This window comes from Carya illinoinensis, chromosome 9 (assembly GCF_018687715.1).
Source record: "Carya illinoinensis cultivar Pawnee chromosome 9, C.illinoinensisPawnee_v1, whole genome shotgun sequence".
Classification (NCBI taxonomy): Eukaryota; Viridiplantae; Streptophyta; class Magnoliopsida; order Fagales; family Juglandaceae; genus Carya; species Carya illinoinensis.
The window spans coordinates 13,414,756-13,436,778 of NC_056760.1; the positions used below are offsets into that span (position 1 = coordinate 13,414,756).

Here is a 22,023-nt window from a genome sequence, read left to right on the forward strand (position 1 = left end):
CTTGCCAAGTGTCCAAATAAAATATCGCTAACCTAATTTAGACATTTCACACTGTGATTTTGAAAACACTGCACTTAGTACGTTTACCGAGGTTATTATTCACTCCAAAAATAAACGTAATAAACTTAGTACTGAAAAATCCTAAATATTCAATTAAGCCTAGTGGTGTAGACTATAATGTATTCTGACACTTCTAACTATCTCAAATAATTAAAATCGCATTTCTAGCACCATAGTGAGTGATAATACTAACTATGTTGACATGTTAAAACCTATGCGATTAGTGGATTCGTGAAAGCTTATAGAGTCTTCACGAGGTTCCTAAAATCAATAGAAATTCCACAATTGAATTTCTAGCAGGCTGTTACACAAAATGTTCTCGAGGGCATTGCCCCTAGACCCAAGTCAAAAATTCACTTCGGCTTGGGCCTATCAGTCCAATTCTGCATTTCATGATTTAAGCCTCCTTGAAAATATGTCAAAAAATTATAATATATCATTGTCAGGTCATCAAATCGGGCTGACACACCAACAAATCATACTCCACAAACGCAACATGTTGTGTAAAGAAAATCAATGTTACTTTGGTCTTTTTTTAAGTGGGATCAAGATCCCCAAGAGGCAATAAGTGGCAACACATTTTTGCATTTTTCATATTTACTTACCAAAAGCATTTGTGGGATGCGCATAAGGGAAAACCTGATGTGAAGATTGAAGAAAGCATTTTTCGTTTGATGCTTTCATGTACCATAATTTATAAGCATTAATGGGGTAAATATCAGACTAAATATTTATTGTAAGTTAGTATTTTATTTGAAGATTGTTATATTATGTCAGTACATATCACACATGTTATTATCAGTTGAAGATAAAAGAATTTTGTACCTTATTTTATGATGGACAATCTGATAAGTTTCTTATTATAATTAAAAAAACCACCCATTTGAACCAAGTTGAGTTAAGCTCAATCTCACTTTTTCATTGAAACGACCTAAGCTTGGCTAGAAATCTGAACTCGGCTTATAATCAAGCCGAGGCGAGCCTATTAACGTATTAAATGAGCTGGCTCAAATAGCTTGAGCTCGCCTGAGCTCGGCTCGAATACAACACTAGTACTAGAGGGTTGTTTCGTCGAGCCATGCATGGAGGGAGGAGGCTCCTGTGATATTGATTGCAACATCGGACCACGACATCAAAGTTGGTCCTCACAAAACCTTCTCAAAAGGTTTCCTATTCTCCTTTGTTTGGGGAGTTTGATGAGCTTCAAGCTAGCTTTTATGGGATCTTTACATTTCTTTTAAACTTGACAAGTCGTGAATAGGTTTGGATAGTGAAATAGTTTTAGATAAAGTTGAATAAAATATTATTAAAATATTATTTTTTAATATTATTATTATTTTAAAATTTAAAAAAGTTGAATTATTTATTATATTTTATGTGAGAATTTAAAATAATTATAATAATAAGAGAAAATTAATGAGATGAACTATCCTTGTATCCAAACCTGACCTTAGTCTTGCTTTGCTTTTCATGATTTTTCCTTTATATTTTTCCTCTTAACCAACCAAGTTATTAGTCAAGTAATACTTCTTGTACTTCCGTAAACCAGAGAATTGTATCCATCTTGCAGTGTACAACTCCATCCAATTATGAAACTTTTATGTTGCATTTGATTGTTAAGGCGATTTTAGATAATTTGTAAGTAATAGTAAAGATTAGTGAATAGTAGTAAACTGTATGTGAGATTACTTCTCCTATCAAATACATTCTTAACCAGTCAACTGATTGAATTTAATATCTCTAATTTGTAACTCAATTTTTTGAGAAATATATATAGATAAATCATAATTATATTTCGGAAAAAATGATAAAAAATTTAATTCTTCACATGTCAACTGACAACTATTAATATGTTAAAAATTATAAAATTTGAAATTCAAGATTTTAGTTTTAAAATAAAATTAATAAAACGAGTCTCATAAATAAAATTATACGTACATATAGCAATAATTATACACACAATAGAAGAGCAATTGGAAGCCTAACTCTATCAATTTCAACTTTATCCTCTACAGTCTACAGCGTGCATTAGCTCCTCTTGAAAGTAATCATATACAACTCCACTGCCTGGGCAAGCTTATGAGCAAATACTCTATTTGCTTGATGAAAGACACGTGCTTAATTGTGTTGCAAAAGAACAAGTCTCGAGCTATCTTATAAGGATACGAATAAGCATAAGAACAACTCTAATAAAGAAAAGAATAAACACACAATAATTTTTATAATATTTCCCATAATTATATTTTAAAATTAAAATATAAAATGCCTCATAAAAATAATATGACATTATCACTTATTTTAAAATATAATTCTAATATTTGTCATAAAAAAATATCATTATTCATTTTGAGTATTTGTTTTTTTTTTTTTTAAATAGACCACTCTTATTAGATTATGCAAATATAAAAGGGGATGAATTTTTGCTATATTAAGTTAATGTTGTGGGTTAAATTTGTAGTATGACCAATATTTTATTCCTTATTTCTTACCGTGATTTGGTTGTAACAAATTTTTGAGAGTTATAAGATTATTATTAGTTAATATATAATCGATATAATAATAAAATATGATAATAAATTAATATTATTTTAATATTATATAAAGAATATATAAAAAATCTAATGTGTAGATTGAAAATGAATGAAATAGACAAAAATAAATTTATATCATATTAGTTAAAATTTAGATTTAAATTCGACAATATTTTGCGTAAAAGTTATGAAATAATTATTTTTATATCATTTTTGTAAAATAAATTTCGAAACCGATTATTTAACCCTTTTAATGTATCCGTTCCAAGTTTAGTACCCGATACCGCAATCCTCGTCCATTTCTTCTGTTTCTTTTTTTTTCTTTTTCTTTTTCGGTGTGTGGTCCATTGTGTCTGTCATCACTTCACGCCTCCCACACACATTCCTCCATCATGCATATATCACATCACATACATACATACATATGTCCAACGCATGCATCAATGAGAACATGTTCCCTCGAAGAGAGAGAAACTGACGCTTAGAGAGAGAGAGGCAGGCTGTACTGTAACTTTATCTTTTCCCCAGAGGAGAGAGATAAACAGGGACCCATTTGTCAAAAAACGTCTCCCTCTGATCTGGCGGGCCAAAATCTGCTGCACTCTGCTGCCCTCTCATTTATTCCTCATCCTTTTCTCCCTTTTCTTTGGTTTTTTTTTTTGTCTTTTAATTTTCACATCACACGGTAAAGGTGTAGAGGACGGAGGGAACAGAGGGTGTTTGCGGCCAAAAACAAAAATCCAGAGTAGAGAAAAAAGGGTAATGCCAATGCCGATGGGCATGCGGCCAGGTGGCCCTTTCATTTAGCAATTACCATTGGCTGTTTGATGTGTTTTTTTTTTTTTTTTTTCCTGTCATCTACGTACAAAACCAAACACGAGCACACTCTATCCGTGCCCTCTCTATATCTTTCTGTGGGTTGGTTCTTTGTCGCTCCAAAAAATTCTCGAGATTGGCGTCAAGATAAAGAACACAGGACCCCTCCCTGTTCAAGTTCAAGCCCTTTACCAGCTTCGCTTTCCGAGAACCAAAACAAAGCTCACCAGCTGATGAAGGAGAAAGTAGGCTCTCTTGGAGGAGAGAGCCTGCCCCAGAACACCAACAGCATCAACAACAATAACAAAGAAGCTGAAGAAACAGAACCAAAGCTACCACCTTTCTAAAATCCCATTTTCGGGAGGCCTGAGTAACCCAAAACAACTTCTGGGTCTGTTCTAGTTTTGGTTTTTTTGAGTGGTTTTTTAAGCTTTTGGTGTTTGGTACTGTATTGTCATATGTATGGCGCTTTCTATGCACAAAAATTCACCATATAAGGATATGGATTCAAGCAAGTACGTAAGATATACGCCAGAGCAGGTGGAGGCGTTGGAGAGGGTGTACTCGGAATGCCCAAAGCCTAGCTCTTTGAGAAGGCAGCAGCTCATTAGGGAGTGTCCTATACTTGCCAACATCGAGCCCAAACAGATCAAAGTTTGGTTTCAGAACCGCAGGTAGATGGAGAACATAGCTATGTACAAGATAGAAAGTCGTGTACTTCGTTATTATTCATTCGTTTGCTACATTTATCGTCATGAAAATGACTTCCGTAGTTTTTCTTGTGGCTTCCGAGGAATGCGTTTTTTAATCACATTTTTTTTTTCTTTTTCCATGCATAGCTTTCAAATGGAAGGCTTTGAACTTACCTAAAAAGGCTGGCTTTCAATTCTGGTTGTTTTTGTCAAGTTTGTGTTTATGTTTTTTGTCTCTTGATCATTTCATTTTACAATGTGGTAGAATTTATCTCTAGGGGCCTCTCTTACTCTATATTTTGTAAGTTTTAAAATTTCTTCTTTTTACTGCTTCGATGGGGAAAATAAATAAAAAATAACAGGTGTTTTTCCTGGGGGATGGAGGATAAGCGTTCTATAAGTTTGTCCTTTTTTTTTTCGTAGTTCCGTTCTATTGTTTTGTCTTGGATATCGATTCTCCATCTATCCTGTCTATAGTATTTGGAGATTTCTTGAAAGGGGGAATGTGGGTTCTTAATGGGCAGTTTTCCATCGTTTTCTTCGTGCTCGGTCTTAAAATGAGAAAATGTACAGCTCTTACCCCTTTTAAGAATTTCATCAACTGTTGATTTCTTTTCTTGTCCCTTCTGAACATCGAATCTTTATCGGAAAATAGTAATATGATCTGACTTAAGTTTTGGTAGAAGCTTAATCTTTTCTGGTTTGAATATGTAAGCTTATTCCTTTTTGTTCTATTAGCAAAGAACATGTATTCTTGCATGCATTGTAAATGCTTTGTTTTGGAGTTAAGAAAAAATATTACCCGTTAATATGCTCTCTTCTCTGAATTTTGTCTTGAATTTTCTGTTTTTTCGAAGAATGGCATGCCCTTGAGAAAGGGTTTCAAATGAAAGATAGCGACAGCTAATCAATATGCTTTTCATGAAAGCATTCCTTCTTTGTTCTTGTGGCAGTTATTTTTACCTTTTTTTCAATATTCAGCGTATCTGCAGATGTCAACATTGTAACCGAGATGATTGATTATGTGTCGTATTTATTTTAGAAAAATTTGCAGATAATAATTGCTTATGTTATTCCTAGTCCTAAGATGGTGTTTTTGTCTGCTATGTAATACATTTGGGTGTTTAAATTATAGTTATGATCATTCTGTTTACTTCTGGTTCTGTCTGCTTCATGTTTGCACATCTGGTTGTGGTGGGATTTGTATTCATTTTATTTGCCCTACTAAATTGAGGATTTTTAGTGTAGATTCAACTTTATGGTTAGAGCCTGTTTGGATGCTTCTTGGACTGATATACTTGTATTTAATAGACAGATTTTGAATCCATGCAGTCATGTTTTGGAATGAAATCATTCATATAGATGTTTTTCAGTTATAATCTCATGAAATGCTCTAGGTTTTCTGTCTTCCTATCATTTCCAATTCATTTTATTTTGTTCTTTTGTTTTTGCACCTTGGGATGTACGTGTGAAAAGCAGAAAACAATAGAAAATTAGTTTGTTTTACCTCCCATGGAACGGCTGTGTTACCTTCATTTTTGCTTTACCAATACTGAGTTCTCTGTTTTACCTTCGTTATTTTGAGTTCTCTTTCAATTTAGACTTGAGGACAAATAAATTTTGGGAACTTGTTCACTGACACCATTCATTTTTCTCCATAGATGCCGTGAGAAGCAGAGGAAGGAAGCTTCTCGTCTCCAGACAGTGAATAGAAAGCTGTCTGCAATGAACAAGTTGTTGATGGAAGAGAATGACCGGTTGCAGAAACAGGTCTCACAGTTGGTGTATGAGAATGGGTACATGCGACACCAACTGCAGAGTGTAAGCTTCTTGTCCTTGACCCCTAGCTGTTTCTACTTTGAAAGATTACCTGCTCGCTTAATTTCAAGCACATGAAGGATGCTTCTTGTGCTCTGAACATGGTTCTGTGGTGTCCTATACATGTTCTGTAAAAATGTAGGTGCGGTGAGTGTGGGCATTTTTACTTGAATTTGGGTAATTACCAGTTCAAGATTTACCAAACGAAGTCCAGCTTCTTCAAATTCTATACACTTGATTTGGGCCTCCAAGTTTTTTCTATTAGATAAGATGGATGTTCCTTATGGGAAAAACTTGTGAATATTATCACTCTATATTGATTAAATCTAAAAGCATCATTTGGGGGATCCTAACCAGGCATCTGGAACGACCACAGACAACAGCTGTGAGTCTGTGGTCATGAATGGTCAGCACCAACAACAGCAAAACCCAACACCTCAGCATCCCCAAAGGGATGCTAACAACCCAGCTGGGTAAGTAATTTTTCCAGTTGAACCACTTTATTTCAGAATATTACTATTTTTTTTTTCTTGACCTTATCATTCATGTAGTCTTCTTGCAATTGCTGAGGAGGCCCTGGCAGAGTTCCTTTCCAAGGCTACTGGAACTGCTGTCGACTGGGTCCAGATGATTGGGATGAAGGTAAGACTTCTTGAATCTTTCTTCAGAGATGTGGGTGTTTTTGCTAGTATATAGGAACAAGTGCATTACTCTGTGCCACTTCTGTTCCAAAATCTAACTTTGATGTTGATAATGTAGCCTGGTCCGGATTCTATTGGAATCGTTGCTGTTTCCCGCAACTGTAGTGGGGTAGCAGCACGAGCCTGTGGTCTTGTGAGTCTAGAGCCCACAAAGGTATTTTTTTTTTCCCTATATGGTGGGTTCCCTTCCTCCACACCTGCTCCTCAACATTTATATCCTAATTTTCATGAAGTATATAACAAGTTCATCACAGGTCGCCGAAATCCTTAAAGATCGTCCATCGTGGTTTCGTGATTGTCGTTGCCTTGATGTACTGAGTGTACTTCCTACAGGAAATGGAGGGACGATCGAGCTCATATACATGCAGGTTTGTTGCCTTCGTGAACTAGGATTTGATCACTGTTGAAGATACAGTCTGACTTTCAGTTCTCACTTTAATTCCCTTTACTTTTTAATTTTTCACATTCTTTATCAGACTTATGCACCTACAACATTGGCTGCGGCACGTGACTTCTGGACGATGAGATATACTACAAGCTTGGAAGATGGTAGTCTTGTGGTAATTCATATTCCCTTTCAACATGGAAGATATTTTTCTGTTTCCTTGAAGAAATTTTTGGAATTTCACACCCGTATCAATAACCATTCTGTTTTGTCCTAGACTTCCTAGACTATGCTGCCATGTCTTCTACAAGAAATGGTTGGGACCCTAAAGGCCCCATTTGGATACAAGAAGTGTTTCATCTTATCTCATTATTACAACTTTCTGAACTTTTCACACAAAATATAATAAACAATTTAACTTTTTCAAATTTTAAAACAATAATAATATTAAAAAATAATATTCTAACAATATTTTATACAATTTTCATTTCAACTCACTATCCAAATGGCACTTAAATGTAGTCGTTTGCATAATGCATTGGATATGAATATCTCCCTTGAATTTTTTGAATTAAATTCATGGCTATAAATATTCCTTGAAATTTGGTGTTTCTTCAATCCGACTAATATTAATTGATCCAAATTTACAGAGTTTCTCACTTGAATTCCTTTGAGTTTACCACATTGTTGTAACTTATTTTATTGTATCAAAATGTGTTTTGCAGGTGTGCGAGAGATCATTGACTTCTTCTACTGGTGGTCCAGCAGGGCCTCCCACTGCTAGTTTTGTAAGAGCTGAAATGCTTCCGAGTGGCTTTCTAATTCGACCTTGTGAGGGCGGTGGCTCCATTATTCACATTGTTGATCATGTTGATTTAGATGTAAGGAGAAGAGCTGATTGAATTCTGTTTCTACTTCAACTTCTTTCTTTTGCATTTGCTTACTTCAATTTCCTGGTGGTTCTAGGTTTGGAGCGTACCTGAAGTTCTCAGACCACTTTATGAATCATCAAAGATTCTTGCTCAGAAAATGACTATTGCTGTAAGAAACTGTGATATATGAGAGGTCATTCATTCATCTATATGGTTAGTTTTGTTTGTTCATACTTTGCCTTTTTTAAATCTTACAACACAGGCCTTACGACACATAAGACAAATTGCACAAGAGACTAGTGGGGAAATTCAGTATGGTGGTGGTCGCCAGCCTGCTGTTTTAAGGACATTCAGTCAGAGACTTAGCAGGTAAGGTCTCCAAACATGGTATTCAAGTTCAACAGGGCTTTGCCCTGATTCTGAGTTTATTATTTACAGTTTAGAGCACAGAATCTCAAAGAATTGATTACTTCAATGTGCCTGGGCTATACTGGATTCCCCATTGACTAAATTGTTTATGAAAATGAACTGTAGGGGATTCAATGATGCTGTTAATGGGTTTGTGGATGATGGTTGGTCGCTTCTAGGTAGTGATGGTGTGGAAGATGTGACCATCATGATAAACTCATCTCCAAATAAATTTGTCAACTCCCAGTATGGCACATCGATGTTCTCAACTTTTGGAGGAGGGGTGCTATGTGCCAAGGCATCAATGCTTCTGCAGGTATTTTGATATGCTAATCCAAACAAGCGAGGATGGTTAGCTTGGCTGTTTCACTGTTTTAGCCTTGCATTATTTTGATTGTATCTAACTCTCTTCTCTCAGAATTTCGATTGATTATTGATGCTTTAATCTTTTTATGAAATTTATGTTCACATTTGACTTTGTACATGATTAAATTTTTAATCTTTTTCTGGACTCTGCAGGATGTCCCCCCTGCCTTGCTGGTTCGTTTTCTTAGGGAGCACCGTTCAGAGTGGGCTGACTATGGAGTTGACGCTTACTCTGCAGCATGTCTTAAAGCTAGCCCCTATGCAGTTCCTTGTGCAAGACCTGGTGGTTTCCCTGGTAGCCAGGTCATCTTACCTCTTGCCCATACTGTGGAACATGAGGAGGTGGCAAATATCTTATCCACTTGAGCAAGTTTCCATTTTTTTTTTTTTTACCATCTATTATTTCACCTGATTTAAATATAAATTTCTAAGTAAAGTTTCACCTTCATTAATGAAGTTCCTGGAGGTAGTTCGGCTAGAGGGTCATGCATTCTCCCCTGAAGATGTGGCATTGGCAGGGGACATGTACTTATTGCAGGTTGGTTTTTTCTATTCCTTTCATCACACAATAGATGAAAGTTTATAGTTGGCATGCATTATGTTGAAATATTCTCCCCTAAATAGGAGCCTAAAAAGGTGGGATTAAATCTAAAGGTAATATGTGATCAAATTTATAAATATTTTTATTTCTAGATAAAATCCATTTATTTTTAGGACTCCCCAAGGAGGTAAATCTCTCCCCTGTTATTCTTGGACAGAGATTAGTATGACATGGCATAGGTTTTGTTTTCTTGTTCTAAAGAATTTTTCATTAATGTGGATCTTTATTGCTGATATAATCATTTAATTTTATTATATTCTATGGTGACAGCTTTGCAGTGGGGTTGATGAAAATGCAGTTGGTGCCTGTGCTCAGCTTGTCTTTGCACCTATTGATGAATCTTTTGCTGATGACGCTCCCCTATTGCCATCTGGTTTTCGTGTGATACCGCTGGATCCTAAAACAGTTCAGTGATATCTGTGATTTGCTGCCATTTAGGTTTGAAATTTTAAACGTGTGCTGAATTCTTTAATATGTGTTGCAGGATGGGCCAGCTGCAACTCGAACATTGGACTTGGCCTCTACTCTTGAAGTCAGAGCGGGTGGTGCCCGCCCAGCTGGTGAAGCTGATCTGAACAGTTACAACCTTAGATCAGTTCTGACTATTGCTTTCCAATTTACTTTTGAGAACAATTTGCGGGACAATGTGGCTGCCATGGCTCGCCAATATGTGCGTAGCGTTGTAGGGTCTGTTCAGAGGGTTGCCATGGCTATTTCTCCCTCCCGCCTTAGTACCCATACGGGGCCCAAACCCCTTCCTGGTTCCCCTGAGGCTCTTACTCTGGCCCGATGGATTTGCCGAGGCTACAGGTTGACATCATAGTATCTTTCAAGTTTTGCATTTCTATTTCTTATTGGTTTTTCTTTTAGTTGCATTTTCTGTGCAAGAGTTGAATAACTTTCTTCATGGAAATTATGGCAAACTCTGGCAAATAACTTTATAACTTTGCAATCAACATTTGGAGATGGTATGGGATTATCTTTTTCATTGCTAACTGCTCACTCTTATGTGGTATCTTTCAGGGTCCACACTGGGAGTGAGCTCTTTCGGGTTGACTCCCAAGCTGGTGATGCAATCTTAAAGCAACTTTGGCACCATTCAGATGCTATACTATGCTGTTCGGTAAAAACAAATGTAAGCACTTCTTCAGTTGCTTTCCCTGTTCTGTAGCGCTAAATTTCTCTATCCAATGCATATTATTGAAATATACTTCAGATTATCAAGAGATGTGCTATAAACTACACTCCCATAGCACTTCCATCATACTTTATTTACGCTACATTACCCATCAACCATTAGATCAATTCATGTTTCTAAAATAACAAATTTAATGGTAGACAGTTAATGTCACATCATTAGCGGTAGGATGGAAAAGGAATGAGTGTAGTGTCATGGTATTTTCTTTTTATCAAAGGACGAGTTGAAGCAATACAGACTTCATTTTATAATTTCTGTTCCATTTCTTATGGATTAAATCTACTGGCATAAATGTGTGCAGGCATCTCCTGTTTTCACCTTTGCAAACCAGGCTGGGCTTGACATGCTTGAAACAACACTTGTGGCCCTTCAAGACATAATGCTCGACAAGATTCTTGACGAAGCCGGCCGGAAGATTCTATGTTCTGAATTCTCCAAGATCATGCAGCAGGTAATGATGCCTTGAGCTTCCATCAGTGTGGAAACTTTTGTTTATACCCTTTGCTAGGAAGACAAAAATATACTTAGTAAGATATTGAAATCATTGAAAAGTAATAGAGCATTAAAGAATGTTTCAAAACATTTAACGATATCAACAATCAACAAAACCCTTGAATCTCATTCCAGCATCCATGCTGCTGCCTGATGTAGGATGTTAGACTTTGTTGACCGAGCTCTTACATTGAACATTCTTATCTTTTCCTAATGTGGTTCTTCAAATTGCCAGGGATTTGCGTATCTACCAGCAGGATTATGCGTTTCCAGTATGGGTAGGCCAGTTTCTTATGAGCAGGCCATCGCATGGAAAGTTCTCAATGATGATGATTCAAATCACTGCCTGGCCTTCATGTTTATAAACTGGTCTTTTGTGTGATGAAAGAATGCAGATACTAAAACAATTTAGCTACTTATTTAAGTTATGTACTTTTGCTAGTTGAAGTTAAAAGACATTGTGACAAATGAATGTAGTCATGGCAGGATCTTTTATGAAAACGTATGTAGCATATGTACCCGTTATATGTTTTGCTTAATGTGTTTGGTTCAGATGTCTACCTCATTCTAATCAGGTTTGTGAATTTGGCTAAGATTTAAACCAAAATGGATGATCTTGGCATTATTTGTGCCAACCGAGCCGTGGGGGGGTCTTCAATTTTGGTTGTAGGCCTAAGTTGGTTGCTTGGCATTTCTAATTTCTATCGTAATGTTGATTGGGTGGAATTTCGGCCAACTGGGGTCATATTCAACTATATAGGAAAGTAGTATTCCAAATACTAATCATGCGTTTGTCTGTCTTTTCAAGAAAACTGTCGAATTAGTGAGAAAAAAACATTTGAAAAAAGACAACTCTCGAACTTATATGCAGGACTCAGTAGATAGGGATGTTATTTTGCTTTTTCTCTTGGTATGCATTATAGGTTTGCTAGACGGTAACTCAGAAGGAAACGTTAAACCATGCAGTTCTACAGTTCTCTTATAATCTCTAAAGACCAAATCCCGTCCCAGACACTATCATCTGCAATGTCTATACGTGCAGGGGAATTGAGAAGGTTCCTTTATGGTCAATAGTGTCTAATTCTCAACATACAACAATGAATAAATTCATAAACCAAAATCTTAAAAAGATCCACCCAAACACTTGTCCTCCTCGACCAGAGAAAAATGCATACATGCCAAAGTTAGCTGAAACCCACCCATCAAAACGTACCCTTTAAAGTCAGTCACTGTAATAAGGCTGATGATGCTCGCTGTATATTGTACGTGGCACCAGCTTTTTAAGGTTGGTTCCTTTCTTTGAAATCACCATTCGAGTTTTCTTTCTCTCTTTATATGAAAACTTGGCTCTTTAAAGACTGCTGTCTGCTGCGCCTGAGAAAGACAATACTGTAAGATAGTAGCAGCAGCTTTCACAGGAGGCCATTAAACTAAGCACTCAGCACTCTGTAGAAACAGCAGACCTAAATCAGCCTCTTTACCTCTGCAATTATCATCACAGAGTATCTTTCCTAATTAATGATCTTTAGGCATATCTATCTCCTCTTCAGAGTCATTATGATTTCATATATGGAGACAGTTGATGCTTCTTTTTCCACTGTTGGCAACCAGATCTGTGTAGTCTTTTCAAGTTTATCTAACTGAATAAGATTGTTCAGGTTCGATGCCAGATGTCTCGTATGAAGGCTATTGGACTATTATTTAATTATTTCTTATTTGCTTAAATTTGGAGGTAAGTGATCATAAATATAATAGCATTTTATTTCTAGTTTAGATAAAGTTCTCTCTATGGGTATCAACGATTGAGTACGCTATATTTACTTATAATTTTATTTATATTTTTATATATAAAATTTATTTTGTTAGTTTTTTTTAAATTAAATTTAAAAGTTTAATTTAAAATATTTGAAATTTATTTTATTGTTTTAAGGGGTCCTACACTGTAAAGGGCACTCGGGACCACTGGAGCCGGAAAAGAATCGTTTATTCTGTTCGGCCACGGATTTAGATGGGACCACGAGAATCTCTACCTAACGATTTTAGTCAAAGAGAGAACCGGCCAAATGGGGTGGTTTTATGATGTGGCTTTCACCGTTCATCTGTGAGCCACGTCACCAATTTACTTCCCACCGTCCTACGTACGTACATATATACATTACACGCACGGCTTCAACTTCAAATGTAGACTGTAGAGGGATATTATCGTCAAGTCAAAGAGATAAATAGCGGTTCCGGGCCCACTTGACGGGTGCTGCGACCCAACCCATATGGGCCATGGCTACAGGCGCACCGGGAGGGAAAAAGACTTTCACATTTTTTTCGCAAATAGACCCCAACACTTTCTGACCAATCAGAGCACGGTCCATCAACTTTTCCCGAGCGGTGCGAAGAAATGCAGTTTCGTGCGGGCCCCACTCGTTCAACGCGTGCACCTCTGATATCACACACATACGCCACTGCACATATCTTTTTCTCGTACTGTAGATGTAGTTTTGTACGTATGCACAATTACTCCATGCATGCATGGCATCGAAGCATGTAACATACATCACAATCATCATCCATCATCATCTTAGCGAGCATCCTCCACATCAGAGGGACCCAGATGAGCGTTGAGCCGTAGGAGGAAGAGGGTAGGGTTAGGATTAGGGTTTTCATTTTCTTACCCTTTTCAGTGTTTGAAATTCGAGGCATTTTAAAGGTGAGTGCGAAAGGCACTGTATTTTCGAGGTTCGTGCTACTTTTTCACTCTTTTTCCTTCGGTACTTTCACTTATTAATGAATAATGGCTTATATTAAATGCCTCAGCAGCTCGCTCTCTATCTTTTGGTGCAGAGCAAATTAAAAGGAACTGTTCCCGCGTGGAGGCCCTTCTGGCTTCCCACTTTTGTCGATAGTTGTATCATCTCGTCTCATGCTTACACGAAAAGTCTTCTTTTTTATGGTTGGGATATTTTATCTTTTTAACATATATTTGTTTTTTTGGTTAAGGGTGAAAGAATGAGAAGTAGCGTGCTTTTGAATCATTTTCTAGACAAAAAAACACATTAAAGTGCAAAGATATCTAGCTTTACAAACCCAAGGAAAGTGAGTACTGATCAGGAGGATCCTAGGGTTTTGCTCTTCTTTCACACTGTACGCATATAGCTAGGGTTGGTTCGGGTACTGCGTTGAATCAAGAGATCTTTTATGTTTGCAGGTTATCAGAGATTCTGTAGGGGAGAGCGATAGTTCATCATGGCTTCTGGGACTTTAGGTAGAGTTACAATCAGTAGTTGGTTTGACTGTGGGGCTTCGAGTTTAGAACTTATATTGTTTTATGATTCTGTTTGAGGGATTAGATTTCTGTGGGAAGTTGTATCTGTCTGTTTTGGTGGAAAGGTTTTTAATCTGTAGGAGTAAAATGAAATGGGGCTTTCGGGGTTGTGGCATTTTGACGAGTGAGTTAATGGAAAGAGGGGATGTTAGGCTGCATGGAAGTCTGGTGGTTTTCGGGATGGGTTTTGGGAAATCTTTGGTACTAGGGTTCGTTTCATGATTGATGCTAGTTTTTGGGTTCTTGTGTTGGACCAAAGAGACTTCGATTTGACTTTTTTGTGTTGTGAACTTTTGAATTTTTTGGGTACTAAGGTTTATTTAGAACCACAACCAAAGTATATTAATATATTATAGACCAAATACTTCATTTGAATATGGATTTTCATTACGATTGGTTGGTAAATTCTTCTGCCTTGTTTGAGTAATATAAAAATAAGAAAAATATTTTAACTATAAATAATTATATAAAAATAAATCTATAAATTGATGTAATTTGATATGTTACGTCGGACTGTAAAGTTATTTTTATTATAAAATAAATCTAATAGATTTCATAAAGTCACATGAATTTATAAATTTACTTTATATAATTTTTTTATGTCTTTAATAATTCTCTAAAATTAATTAATTAAATAAGTATCTCGAAGGGGTTATTAATATTTCTATTGGAATATAGTCTGAAGACAGTGAAAATTATCTCAATTGATTAATAGCTAAATAGGTTGGATGAGATAACCTTTGCTTGGAATGCTTTCGGTAAATAAATACTTTATTTATTTTTTATGATGTGATCACTTTGTTAACAATGCGGTGGTTGACTTGAGAGTGTCAAAGGCATAAATGTCTGCTGAAACATGAACATGCGGATAAAGTAATTCGCTTGAAATGCGGTGATTGAAAGATTAATCATGAATAACATTTGGTGAAAAAAGTTTGGGATAGTCTTTAGAACGAGAGAAATGCTATATATTATTTTAGAGTGTGTATATCTTATTTTGTACATTCTTTTAAAAATTAAAATAAAATACACGGTTAAAATATGATTTTTTTTTCATATATATATATATATATTATTGTGCAAACACACACCAAGGATGGCAAACAAATAAAAGCAACAATCAAAATCACACGACACAATTTTTGTAGTTTAGTAACGTGCCTACGTCAATAGAGGTACATAAGTTTTATTGATTCAAAAAAGATTACAATCACACAATTTCAACTCACTTTTTGTATGGTTTTTTCGCTCTTATAATATGTACTCACACTTTGCCTCTATTTGTTCTCACTTAAACTTCTAAAAAAAACATGTATAATAGATCAAAATATTACATATATATCGAAAGTGGGGTTGGAAACTTAAGTGGCAAAAAATATGTATTTCGCTTGAGTAGTATCTCGAGCATAGCTCAAGCGAACATTAGAGTTTGTATCTCGCTCGAGCCCATTGTCCCGCAAGACTCGAGCGAACTCACGGATTGTGCCTTTTCATTCACAAATCAAGCTTTACATGCAACCTAACATATACCTCATATTTGTTCACTTTTTTTTAAAAGTTTGTATGATAACTATATACTTTAAAATTGTATAAATAATCTTCCTTAAAAATTATAGAAAATTATTGGGTAAACTATGAGTGATGCGATTCCTAATGATCGTATGAAAACAATGTTATTAGGTAATATTATTAACATTGTTTTCATATATATTTACTTTTTAAATAATATATAATTACACGATAGAATTAAGAATACCTAGTATGGGTGGTGAAACTAGCGAGTAATTACACGTAGAAGAGTAAGATGTTGGTGGGACAGCCTTTTTATGGTAGAAGGACCCATGTATGAAATGTTAGGTCCAGGCCCATCTAATGTCCCATTCCCATTGCCAGCTCTTTTCACGAAAAGATCAACAACAGTCGAAATACAAAGTCCAGAACACACGGCCCAAAGCTCCATTTCATCAGCTTCTGTGTGTCTCACTGTGATCAATCGGAGATGGAGGAGACGGAGAAAGAACCGATAAGAGCGGCTTCTGAGGAGGTCTCTCGTGAATTCAAAACTCTTATCAACGCCGAGGATCTAGACTCCCTTAAGCAATCGCAGAACCTCATGTAACATTTATCTTTCTGTTGATTACACTGCACGTTTGTTGGATTGACCTTCAAATATGAGCTTTTTAATTTATAACGCTTGATACTTTTTTTTTCTCTAATGATTTTAATTTTTTCATCAATGGTTTTTGTCCAATTCGTTTGTGAAAAAACTGGATATGATATCGTTTATATTGCTATTTTCTTATAACAGTCGGTTTTTCTTTTTTGAGAGTTCGTAAAATGTGCATTGGATGGTTGGAAATTGAATGATGTGGTGTGTATGAATATGGCAAAGAACCGTGGTAAGAGGTTTTGTTTATAAATAATTGATTACTATTGTGATTAAATTTTGCAAATAATGTTAGAAACTGAAAGAAGGCAGGTTACAAATCGACGAAAAAGTGCCTAATTTAACAATAGCTCATGAACCCGCAGAAACAAATTCTTCTATCTGAGTATGAGATTAATGTTAATAAGGGGGAAAAATTGCCTAGAGATGGAATAGCACTGGGAAAATTATCTAGTTTGTTATGATGTGCAAGCAATTTCAACACTGGGGCTGGACGTGGTACAATCATTGTTTACTCATCTCATGACTCCCCCCCCCCCCCCCCCAAAAAAAAAAAAAAAAAACCCAAATCTCATTGTAGTAAAGTATGTATTAGAAAGTAAATCCTATTTTGTTGTGTTGGTAAAGGAAATAAAAACCAAGTTGTATCAATTAGCTAGAAAAAGGCTATGTCAATGAGGGGGAAAAGGAAGTGGATGCTATATTGGATGAGAAAATTATGAAATAACCATTTCTTATTACTTGAATCTCTGAAAGTGAGTGAAGCTTCCATATAATGTCCATGCTATATAGACAATCAAAATGTCCGGAAAAAGAGGAAGAAATTTGGGCAACTTTGATGATTTAGCAATGTTTTATTGCCTAAACTATGAAATATTTGTAGCGTGGATGGTTTTTGGGTTAGAGACATTTTCAAACATAAAGAATGGCCTAGAATTGATGCAACAAAAAGAATGAGAAAAATAAATGGACTTCAAAATACTGCATAGTTTAGGTAACAACAATGTAGGATTTGATCTTCTATTTGAAGTCCATTGAGGATATGGTAAAATAATATAGTCTGTAATATAGAAGCTATCCATGTTTATACCTTCTTCATATAAAGTGAAACTGATGATGAACCAAAATGGCCAAATTTTTGGCCAATAATGCAAACGTTGGTTGGTTATGAACCTCATAGTCTTAAGAATTAATAACTTGAGTGTTATTTGATTCTTAACTTAATGTTGAGGATTTTTTCTCTCATGAGGGACACCGTCTGTATGCTTGTGTACATAGATTGCCCCACTTTTGTTACTGTTTAATAGCACTTCCACTTTTCAGTGTGTATGTATTCATGTATACATAAATCCCACTTTGTGCATACTTAAGCTGAAAGTGAAGGATGCAATTAGATCATGTAGAAAATACATTTGGAACGGTCTTTAATGGAAAGAGAAATATTTGTAAACCATGATTACCATGGAGAGATACATTGAGAGCAACGGAGTAAATGTAGTTGCTGGAACTTCTTTTGCCAGGCATCCCTACGTGCATATTTATATTTTTAGGAATCTTAGATGAGTTGAAACTATGAATTCCTCCAGCACCTTGAAGATCTGTTAACTTGGTAGCTAGCTCTGAAGATCTACTAATCATTCTTCCTCTGCTGATTTTATCGTTGGCACCTCATATTGCAGATTGGGGAGATTGCAGGACAGCAATGCTGTCCTGTCACATTTTAATGATTATTCAGAGCATTGTTTTGCTGAGGTTTCTGGAGACTTCTCTAGAAATACACGTCTTTTGAGGTCTATGAAGTCGGATCTGGATTACATATTTCAGAAACTAAGGTATAGATCACACTCATTTTTCATTCCACGTTGATTCTTTCAACTGATCAATCTTGCTGAAAGCTATGGATACAGTCAATTATTCCATTGCCTCTTAGTACATGTGATTAATAATTTCTAGGGAGATATTTCAATCATATGGACTGCACTTGATCCTCATGCTTAAATAGATATTTGAATGAGGGGGAGGCTTTTGTTGGGGAAATAGAGAGAATATTTATTACTCTTTGATAGTAAGACCGCTTAAGCATAAAATCAAGGGCTTCCAAAATCACTTTTTGTGATTTTAAGAAATGAAGAGAAAACAAATCCTCCTCTTTCCCTGTTCATCTTCTGCTGCTTCTTTTAATTAGTATTGGCAAGTGAGTAAAGAGAGCATCAGAAGCAACAAACTCCCTGACGATTTAAAATTCTGTAACTATAGGATTGAGATTGATACTAGCTAATCCAAAAATCAATGTTAAGCTCCGTGGTTTATGATGTAATTCATCCAAGGATTTATTAGGTGTCCTATTCACATCAATTCAGTATATCCCCATAAAGGATCCCACGTATTCTAATATAATCTGAAATTAAATAATAGTTAGATTAGATTGGTTTGTTTGGGCTTCAAGTGGTTTTTTAGACTTTTAAACCTACAAGTTCTACTGAACCAACAACTTTTTTTTTTTTCTTGGATAACAGTGATAACAAAGGAAGCAGACTGAAATTAATCAATTTGGTTTGATGCTTTCCTCAGTTTCGTGGTTTATAACCACTCTATTTTTTTCCAAGTGCGCATTCATCCTCAGAAACAAATGCTTTCGGGCATAAATTAAACAATTATCCAGAAGTCAAATTCAATACTGTGAAAACAAATGCTTTGGTGATAAATTAGTTTCTTTTGGGGCTTGGAAAGGACATAAGGCCTTGTTTGGTTAACCAAAACCAAAAATCTCATCTCATCTCATCTCAACTCATCATTACAACTTTTTCAAATCCTCATACAAAATATAATAAACAATATAACTTTTTCAAATCCCAATACAAAATTAATATTCAAAAATTATATTAGAACAATATTTTATTTATTACTATTTAAAACATCTCATCTCATCTATGTAACCAAATCATCTGTGTAACCAAAATTATATATATTCAAGCCCACCAAGATCATTCGTGGTACTAGGATATGGAACTGTTTTTAATGTTCAGGTAGCAGGGTGCAGTTTTTTTTCTGCATATAATTTATTTGAGAAATGATATTTGCAGTCATGGTTGTGCAAGCGGCGCACAGTCTCTTTGAAAAAAGTGAATTAATACGGGATCCATATGAAAAAAAACTAACTTTTTAATCGTGAACCTCACTATTTTTCAAACCGATTGCGCGGCTTTTGCACACTCTATGATTGCATGTAGCATTATTCAATTTATTTTACTCTATCCTGCCCAAAATCCCGTGGATAAAGATGTTGCGTGTTCAGTGGGATATTTTCTGTCGATCAAGTCTAGTGCATTCTTACCTACTGCTTGAATAACTGAATTTTTACACTATTTGTTAGTTTGTTCTGCAATGGCAGTGTTGATTGGAAGCCACTTATTCCAAGACCCTTCGTCCATTCATCCTAGATCAATTTTATGATCTAGATTGAAGTTGTCTTCATTGTACAATTGCTTATTTTCTTGGCCTTCTCATTTTTTAATGCTCTCCTCACACGCATACATTATTAACAGGAGCATGAAATCAAGGATTTTAGCCACCTATCCAGATGCATTTCCAGATGGTTCAACAGAAGTACTTGACCGGAGACCTGACCTCGAAATGCCTCAGTAACACGAGACAATTTGTCAGCAACATGTTTCATGCTACCACTTGGGAAACACAGTGTAGGAGAAACATCTTTCTTTTTTCTTTTTTTTTTTTTGTTGCGCGCTGCCCCCAGGGGGGGGGGTGGGATGGGAGGTATGTGGGGTGTTGTAACTTGTGGGTTTGTGAATGCAGCATGATTTATTTGGTACTAAATAACTATTGAAGTGTCTCGACTGAATAACAGAAAATGGAACCCAGATCCAACCAAGCCTAATAATGAAGTTGTTTTCATGGTGTTTTGAAGCAATAGGGACTTCTCCAGCGTCTCTTCAGAATATTAAAAACTGTTGCATTTTCCGTCATGATTTCCTTCTGAATTTCCTCCCCAGAAAAGCAAATTTCAATACACGCTGGCAGATCGACATGATCTTATGATACACGAACTCTCATGGTGGCTGTTGTCACGAAAACCAGATGCATTACTTTGTCCCAAGACATGTAGATGAAAATCCTAGCATCAATTGCTTGCTTCATCTTCACGATCTCTACCATATCTAAATTTTTCATTCTTCAATGCATCATATGAACCCTGGAAACCAATAGAATTTCACTAAAATGGTTACTCAGAGACCTTCCAAATTTTAGTATATATGCCTCCAATAACAGTATTTAGGCCGTGAGAGAGCGTCAATCAAGATCATCCATTGCGGAGGCTTCACGAGAGATTCATTCAACCGTATAGTCCCAAAGAAAAATGTACCCTTTTTTTTTTTTGTGAAAATTTTTGTGCTATCTAAAGAAAAAAATAATAATGAAACAGCCAGTTTTCGGACAAATACAAAAACAGGGTAATACGAAGGAGAAATGTAAAGTAATAGAAAAGGGGGTTTTTAGTCCTCACTCGGATACGATGGCGCGTGGTTCTAGACTCTTTTCAAGTAGCATGTTCGACTTCTTTATTCTCTACAATGATTGCTGAAGAACTGAGATTACTGTCAGTTCATGCCCAAGAGATTCCCAAATCTCCCCATTCTTTTTGTTTTTCACTGAGCCCCCATTAAATATTAACCAGCTGGTTTATACTCTACGTTGCGTAGGTTATCTGGCCTATACTCTCAAGCCCATAAATGAGCCCTTTAAAGAGTTCAAAAAATTGCAATTACTGTGGCTTATTATCAAATCTTAAGTTAGTATATATAAAAACGAAAATTCAATTCACAATCTAAAGACCTGCATTTCACTCTAACTTTCTCACTCCCTCCCTTCTTGTTCCTTTCCTACCTTACTGCCGCTCCTACTCACAAATTCAAAGCCCAACCACATCGAAATTGTCACTCCACCTCTCTTTAGTCCTTTATTGTTTCTCCACTCCTCTCTTCTCATCTCCAAGAAGGCCTCAGTAATATTATCCCACTCTCTTTTGTTTGTGTTTGAATTGGGTTGCTGTCACTCCCTGTAGGATTTCTACCTTTCTGATTTTTGGATATACAATTTGAGACTTCTTTTGTTGGTTTTTATTTATTTGAAGTTCTATAGTTTTTGTGCTTGTGAATTTGTGATGTTTGGTTAAGTTCATGCTCTATGATCTTTTAGAATTGGAAGAAGATTACGATATATGGTAATGTTGTTTTTAAAGTTCAGAATATTTCTTCAATACTCATATTGAGGTATCTTGCTCGATATTGACCCGTTTCTTCTGAATAAAGGCAGGAAACAATTGGCAGTAGTATTGTCTCCCTCATGCTCTCTCTTCTCATTTTCTTTGAACTACCATTTTTATACACACTGCCAAACTCCTTCATCTTTCCTTGGTCTCTTTTGTTCTAAAATAAAATTTCCAACCGGCACGAGGCAAGTGCATCTTTCCTTATTATCTTAAAAATGGTATTTACAGCCTGGATCTCAAAGATGAGCTGGCGCCTCTTGCAGCTCAAACCCATTTGGCAAATCTAGTAACCATGATGAGGCACTTTCTCAAC

At 35.9% G+C, this 22,023-nt stretch overlaps 2 protein-coding genes across 2 annotated transcripts; both read left to right on the forward strand.

The window, feature by feature from the left end:
- The first annotated feature begins 3,445 nt into the window (after positions 1-3,445).
- On the forward strand, positions 3,446-11,479 carry LOC122277330 (homeobox-leucine zipper protein ATHB-14). The gene is made up of 18 exons (XM_043087288.1): positions 3,446-4,081; positions 5,761-5,920; positions 6,275-6,390; positions 6,469-6,559; positions 6,677-6,772; positions 6,873-6,986; positions 7,095-7,178; positions 7,729-7,884; positions 7,970-8,044; positions 8,138-8,244; positions 8,410-8,599; positions 8,803-8,991; positions 9,107-9,187; positions 9,521-9,655; positions 9,735-10,060; positions 10,274-10,385; positions 10,750-10,899; positions 11,176-11,479. The coding sequence occupies exons 1-18, from the start codon at positions 3,870-3,872 to the stop codon at positions 11,320-11,322; spliced, it is 2,541 nt and encodes an 846-aa protein (XP_042943222.1). The 5' UTR covers positions 3,446-3,869; the 3' UTR covers positions 11,323-11,479.
- Positions 11,480-16,181: 4,702 nt separating this feature from the next.
- Positions 16,182-20,351, forward strand: LOC122275223 (kxDL motif-containing protein 1-like). Its single transcript, XM_043084205.1, has 3 exons — positions 16,182-16,371; positions 18,103-18,255; positions 19,969-20,351. The coding sequence occupies exons 1-3, from the start codon at positions 16,256-16,258 to the stop codon at positions 20,066-20,068; spliced, it is 369 nt and encodes a 122-aa protein (XP_042940139.1). The 5' UTR covers positions 16,182-16,255; the 3' UTR covers positions 20,069-20,351.
- Positions 20,352-22,023: the final 1,672 nt, after the last annotated feature.